Source organism: Eublepharis macularius, chromosome 6 (assembly GCF_028583425.1).
Source record: "Eublepharis macularius isolate TG4126 chromosome 6, MPM_Emac_v1.0, whole genome shotgun sequence".
Taxonomy (NCBI): domain Eukaryota; kingdom Metazoa; phylum Chordata; class Lepidosauria; order Squamata; family Eublepharidae; genus Eublepharis; species Eublepharis macularius.
In genome coordinates this window covers 123,519,397-123,526,278 of record NC_072795.1, presented here as the reverse complement: position 1 = coordinate 123,526,278, position 6,882 = coordinate 123,519,397, and the positions used below count along the sequence as shown (strand labels likewise).

The 6,882-nt window shown below is 59.5% G+C and overlaps 1 protein-coding gene across 1 annotated transcript; it reads right to left on the bottom strand.

Moving 5' to 3' along the window:
- Positions 1 to 483: 483 nt before the first annotated feature.
- On the bottom strand, positions 484 to 4,451 carry ZNF503 (zinc finger protein 503). The gene is made up of 2 exons (XM_054983220.1): positions 3,720 to 4,451; positions 484 to 2,862 (listed from the first exon to the last, which is right to left on the bottom strand). Exons 1-2 carry the CDS (start codon positions 4,029 to 4,031, stop codon positions 1,291 to 1,293), a joined length of 1,884 nt encoding a protein of 627 aa, XP_054839195.1. The 5' UTR covers positions 4,032 to 4,451; the 3' UTR covers positions 484 to 1,290.
- Positions 4,452 to 6,882: the final 2,431 nt, after the last annotated feature.

The following is a 6,882-nucleotide window of genomic DNA, read 5'->3' as shown; positions in this document are numbered from 1 at the left end:
GTCCTCCTTTTTCATTTTAACTTCTTCCCATTGCACACAGATCCACTGCTCAAGGAGAAAAGTCCAGCCTGACCGTTCTGCCTCTTTCCACACAGGTAAGATACACCCCCCCCCCTTTTGGGGGGGGTACCATCGAGCAGATTCGACTCCCAACCTTAGCATACTCTGCTACAATTTTTCTTATGTCTTGGTTGTCCTTAAAAAGAAAGATGGAGCTGTTTTAACCAGCTCCTTGGCTCTCTAATTCCTGGTTTTACTGTTAGAACGGGATGGACGCTGTGTTCACCAACAAACCTTTACAGTAGTAACACCTTAAAAATGTATAATTATTAGCACTAATCTAATCAAATCAACTCTTAAATGTTCTTTCCTTCGTCTGGCCACTTTACAGCCCCCAACCCTTAGGCTGTTTGGAACAGACTCCAGAAAGCGATTGCCAAAGAAAAGTAAAACCTTTTTTTTAATACATCAAATATACGGAATTTTAATTTTTTAAAAGTGATACACGGTCTATTATTTTTAAATACATGACATCATCCTTGTTTCTGTCCCTTTTCTTGGGTGGACTTAAAAATTAAAAAATAGCCCAGTGTTCCTGTTTAAAGAACAAAAATAAGGCAAATGGAGGTTTTGGAACAGGATCCCAATTGGGTTTTCCTTTCTTCCAAAATGCATACAAAAAATACCCATTTTTATTTGGGGGGGTGCTATATATCTTTTTTTAAAAAAGCAATTTGAGAACTGACAAATTGCAACTTAGGAGTTGGTGCTGTCCTTTTTTTTAGTAACAGGCATGCTTTATAGGGTGTTTTTTCCCACCCCAGAAAAAGACATTAAATAAGAAGGTACAAGACAATCATAGCAATTTTAAAGTAACATTAAAAAGAGAAGACCTCTATTTTTCTTTTCTTTTTATTTATTTATATTCTACAACGGGTGTTTCCACTTTTAGTTTTTTTTTTCCTTTAAGCCTATGGAGCTGAAGTTTAAGTAATGCACTTTTTTTTTTAATTGATTCATTGTCCAGCTTGAAGCTAACATAAATAAATACAGTGCCCATGGATCCAGTCCTCATGATGAACACTATCTTTATATTTATATATATTTATATATATATAAAAAAAGTCAAATTCTTTTCTGCTTTTGTTTTTTTTAACCAAAGTTTTCAAGGGTTGCCTTCTGTTCTCCTTTTCCCTGGAAGCAGTCGCTTGAAATCTGTCTCCCCCCCCACCGGGACCCACCCCCCATTTGACCACCAAAAAAAAAATCAGAAGACCCGCAGGAAAAAACTCACTGGTATCCCAAAGCGGAGGCTGTCGTCAGTCTCTGCCCATAGAGTGCGTAAGGGGAGTAATAGGGTCCGGTGGCGGCGGGGACAGGCACAGGGGCGCCGGGGGTGGGCAGGGGGCTCTTGGAATAGGGGTGGTAGCGGCTGCTGAGTCCCAAGGCGTGGTGGGGGCTGCGCAGGGCCAGTGTGCCGGGGCTGCCCGGCGCCCCCGTGGTGGGGATGTGCATGTGGCAGGCCATGGCCGCGGCGGCGGCGCTGGCCAGCGAGGTGGAGCTAGGGTAGCTGGAGAGCAGCTTGTCCGTCCCCGGGAAGGCCGTGTGAGTCCGCAGGTGGCTGAGCAGCTCGTCGGAGGTGGCGAAGCGCTTGTCGCACGGTCCGTTGGCCGAGACCCAGTTGCAGATGTGGGGCTGCGGGTCGTTGGGGAGCATGAAGCCGTAGGGGTACAAGGGGTGGCCGGCCAGGGAGGGCGGCGTGGCGCCGCTCAGCGAGGAGTGGACGGTGTGCAGCGGGTGCGTCGGGTAGACCAGCGGGTAGCCGGCCTTGAGGGCCTGGTCGTGGGCACAGGAGGCGCTGGCGGCGCCGGCCAGGTGGCTGGCGCAGTGGTAGCTGAGGCAGTAGGGGTCGCGGCACAGGCTGGCCGTCATCACCGACGGCGGCGAGGCGCCCGCCAGAGGGCTCGAGCCGGCCGCCTTGCTGCAGCCCAGGCTCCCGGCCAGCTGCGCGCCCACCAGGCTGCCGGACTTGGTGGGGTCGAGCGCCACGCCGTGCGGCAGGAACTGCGGCGGGTAGCCCGCGTAGGCGCCGGCCAGCGCGCCCGGGTAGCTCATGCCAGCCGGCGGCAGCGGGAAGACGGTCTGGCCCGGCTTGTAGGGCGACACCGGCGCCACCAGGCCCGAGCCCAGCACCGAGGAGGCGGCCGAGGAGGACGAGGACGACGTGGCCGGGTTGCCGCCGCCGCCGCCGCACGAGGAGTCCGACGAGGAGGAGGCCGAAGACGAGCCCGACGCCGAGCCCGACAGCAGGCCCTTGGCGCCCTCGTGCGCCTGGCTCAGCTCCGCCGTAATCCCGCCGCAGCCCGCGCCCAGCCGGCCGTGGCCTCCGCCGGCCTCCGCGCCGCCCTTGGCGCAGCCCTCCGCCGCCTCCTTCTTGTCGGCCTCGCCGCTCTTGGCTTCGCCGGGCAGCAGGCCGGGCGAGCAGGCCGAGGCGCTGGAGGTGGGGCTGCCTGTCCTTGGCGTGAACGGCTGGCAGGTGGCGCTCGGCACCCGAAAGCCCGACTTCTCGCCGCCTCCGCCGCCGCCGCCGCCCGAGCCTCCCCCGGAGGCGGCGCCCACGCCCGCCGCCCCCGAGCCCGCCGACGGCTCTTTCTTGTCCGCGCCGGGCTTGGAGTAAGGCTTGAAGCTCGACTTGTCCTCCACGCCGATGTCGCTCAGCTTGAGGGGGCCGCCTTTGGACGCCTCCTTGTCGCCCCCGTTGGAGGTGACCGACGAGAGTTTGGAGGAGGGCGACGGGTCGGGCTTGCCGATCTGGGAGCAGGTTTGCGCCAAGAGGGCCAGAGGGCTTTTCTTCGCATCCAGCTGCACAAAAAAAGGAGGGGGGGGGGAGAAAAGAGAAGGTAAAATGCCACCCTGCAGCCAGACAGGCGACTGCCGGGCCAGGAAACCGCAGGCGCCCGGAAAAAGTTCCCCAAGCGCAGTGCGCTTTAAGCGCATCACTAAACTTTCTCTCGCGCGCGCGCAACAACCGTTGGTAAATTATATATTTTTACACAAGTGTAAGCCTGGTGAGTCACACAGGGCACCAACAGCTCGACGCACGGATAGGCTTCTGCCCCCCTCCCCGCAGTTAGAATAAACACTGCCCACCCCTCCCCCAATCCCGCAGAGCGGCTCCTGCGCGGTCACTATTTACAAACAGCCCCCAGGCCAGCCGGGGCGAGGGCCGCGAAGGGGCAGGAAACCCCTCTCCGTTCCTCCCCGCCGCCCTCGCCCCCACCCCCCAGCCCCGCGGCCACCCCACTGCAGTCGGTCTCCTAGCCCAAACCCACGACAGATCCCCGCTCGCTCTCCCGGAGCCTCGCAAAGATCCTCGCTATACAAAATATACAAGGGCGAAAAGAGCTCGTCTCCCAAGGCCGCCGCTTCGGAGATCGTTTTGCGGGCTCCGGAGCAGAAACTCCTTTGCTGCCAAAAACTGTTCGAGAGACGGGGCGGGGGCGGGGGGCTCGGCGCCGAGGTCGGTCTCCGACGCTAAAGGAGCAAAGCGCCCCGATGCAAGCGAAGGGCGACACGAGCACACGCCCGGGGGCGTCGGATCAGGCGGCCGAGTAACCAAGACCGAGGCGGGCGGCGCGACCTCACAAAGGCGCCCTCCGTCGGGCTGGCACCGAACACATCCCCGCCGCCCCCCCAGCCCAGCCTGACGGCGCCCTTACCTCGATAGGGCTGACCGGAGTGGACGGCAAAGGCTGCAGGTATTCGGGGTGCAAAATGTGTCCCGTCCGTGCCGTCAGCATTTTCAGGACCTTGATGGGGAGGCGGTTCGCCTGGCGCAGGGGGTCCGAAGGGGGCACGGCGTGGAAGAAAGCCTTGCTGCCGCTGGCCGGAGTCGCCGCCGGTCCGCTGTGCCAGGCAAGCTCGGAGCCGCCGCCGCCGCTGCTACTAGTGACGCCGCCGCCGCCCAGAGCTCTCGCGCCGCCTCCGTGCTGACTACTTCTTACGGCAGAAAGCAAGGGGGATGTAATCATGACCCAAAGCCTCGCATGAAAACGGGTGGGGCGGGGGAGCGCCGGGCGCTGCTCAGGAGCCGAAACGGGTGGCGGGCAGCGGCGAGCGCCGGGCGCGCACGCCTCTCGCGCGCGCTCTCCGGATGGGCGGCGAGGGTCGGAAAGAAGGCGAGGCCCCCTCCGGCAGGGAAAATGTCCGCGTTCGCTTCGGAAGCACGCGAAGAAGAGGGCGCCGGGCGGGGCGCGCCAGGCCGGAGAAGATCAAAGAGAAATAATCCTCGGGAATATATACAATTCGGGGGCGGGGAGGGGGCTGGGGGGGAGCCGGGCTGCTGCTTTGCCCGCTCCCCGTCCCTTTGCCGCGCTTCCCCGGCTGCTCGGCTGGCTGGCTCGGGGCTCTGGCGGCCGCCTCCTTCCCTCCGCCTTCCAGCTCAGCTGCGATGCGAGCCGCTGCCCATCCAGGCTGGGATCTGGCACCGAAACTCACTTCAAAAGCAGCTGAATTAGTCGGAGATTAAAGCCTTTGCCGCCTTCCAATCAAATGGGACCCCGAGGTGATTGGAGGGTCAAGGGGATGTGACGTCACCGGCCCTCTTTAGGGGCTTTTCCATCCCCCCCACCTTTTTCTTCCCTTTTTTTTTTTGCAATGGTCTCTTTCTTCCTTTCTTTCCTTTCCTTCGCCTGCCACCCTCACTCCCCCCACCCCCTGTGGTTGTTGCTTCTACGGACAAGACCTGGTGGATGGATGGACGGCTTTCGCGTCAATTTTCTGTTTCGCGTTAGCCACTCGGCGTTAAATTTTGCGCTTTCTCCGCCGGGTGTTCAGGGCGTTTTTAAAGCAATTTTTTTAAAAAACAAACCATTTTTACCAGAAGAAGAAATAGCAACAACCCCCCCCCCACCCCGCAACCGCATGAACCTTTTGTTTTTCAATGCACTCAGCGCTCTGAAGCACCGCCGTGCGCCCCGTCAAGGCAGCCCCCCTGCAAAGAAAAGGACCCTTTCCAGTTGCGTTGGCAAACAAGGGCGGGGCGGCCCCCATTACCTCGGGGCGCCATTCCCTCCCCCCCACCCGAGAGCTTTGGGGGGGGGGGCTTGGCTGGTATAAATCTTCCCCGTCGCCTCCCTTTCCCCCCTTTTCCCCGGACCGCGAACCGAAAGAAACAAAGCCCCGCCTTCCCCTCCCGAGCTGAAGCCAAAAGCCTCCAATCGGAGCTGCGGTGACACGAGGAGGCGCTGCGCAGCGATTGGGCGAGAGGCGCGTCACGTGCGGCGCTCGCCTGACCGCGCCCCCTGCGAGCCCCCTCCCCTCCCGCTTCCTTGGGAGGAGGGGGAGGACGCGCTATCTCTCCTTCATCAGCTGTCAATGCGCCCCAACCGCAATCAATCAGTTATTTGTCAGCCCCTGTCAATCCTCCCTTGATTTATGTCAGGTTTTGTTGCTGATTACAAGCCTGGTGCGACTTGAAGGAGAAAGGGGGGGGCGAGCGGGGCGAGACAGACAGACAGACGGGGACGCAGACGGACGGCTTCCCTGCGAAAAGAGCCGTTCCCGTTCAGAGGGGATCGCAATTTGTCTCCCGGCCAAACAAGGAGCGGCTCGCTTCTTTTAGCCGGGGCACCCCAAAGGCGCGCTTAGCGGGGAGCGCCTTGCAGGACCGCAGCTTTCTTTCCAGGCGACCCCTCTGGTTCTTCGGAGAGGCGAGATTCTCTTTGCTTTCCTCCCCCCCCCCCTTTCCTCCGGCTGCTGCCCAATTACAGTCCTGTGCACGTTTCCTGGGAGTGAATCTCTTCGAAGTCGGGAGACTCCCGAGTAAACACGCCTAGCACAGGAGACGCTGCCTGCGGCCACGGTTCATTTACTAGCGAGTAAATCCTGTTTCAAGGCTGCCGGATACTGTCAACGGGGATAGGTCGGGGCTCTCCAAAACCCCCGGTCCCGTTTTGGATTTGCAGCGCAATCCGACCGAGGCGATTCCTGCCTAGGCTTGAGAACTCTGCCTGGGATTGCGCCGCGTGTTGGAAGCAAGCAGGCTCCGGGGCGAGCTGCAAGCTGCAAGCTCGTCCCGCGGTAGGCTAGGCTCGCTTCTCTGGCTGTGGGTCCGATGGCGCTCGGTAGGATTCCTCCTGAGTAAACACGCCAAGACTCAGCTTGGCTTGTTGGTGTGTTTGCTGGTTTGCTAAGGGGAAAGGGGAAGCTTGGCTGACCCCGATAGCAGACGGGGAGCGGAGAAATGCGAGTTGATTTATGGGGTGGGGGCAGCGGCGGAGAGGAAAGGAGGCAGGGCGCATTATTGAATTTTATCGCCAATCCGTCCTCTCGATCGGCTGGTACGGCGGAATGTTTAAAAGGAGATGAAGAGTGACATCTTGAGCGGCCCGCGGAATGCCAGGACTGACAGGCGCTCGCAGGGAGAAGAACCAGAGGCAGGCGGGGCAGAGAGAAGGAGAGCGAGGAAGGCCTTCGATCAAAAGCACGTCTGAAGCCGCCGCTTGCAGACGTCGCAGTCCACCGGGCCTTCCCTCTCTCCTTCATCTCATCGTGCACGACCTATTGATCTACCTCGGCTGTGCCGCGCGGGATGCCCTCCAAGATATTTTCTGAGACGCCAAAAGGCGCAGTCCCCGCAGCGAGCCCCCCGGTGCCCACTTCCCAGTCACCCCCACAAAGCAGGCTGAAAATGGGGACTTCCCGCGGGATCGTGCCCAGGGGCTGGGAAGTAAGAACCCAAGGAACCTCACGGGATTTACATCCCTATAAACACGCACGGGGTCGGGCCTCGACGTGCACGTTTGCAAAGGCGTCCCGTTGTGTCTTTAGGGAGGCGACGCTCTTTGTAAACTCCTTTTTCCTCAGCTTGCCTCGAGGAGG

What these genes read in the sequence shown, in the direction of transcription:
- ZNF503 (XM_054983220.1), bottom strand. Translation starts at nt 4,031, where the DNA reads ATGATTACATCCCCCTTGCTTTCTGCCGTAAGAAGTAGTCAGCACGGA. An exon ending in CTCCGGTCAGCCCTATCGAG is followed by an intron (nt 2,863 to 3,719) that starts GTAAGGGCGCCG and finishes TTTTTTGTGCAG; the next exon opens with CTGGATGCGAAGAAAAGCCC.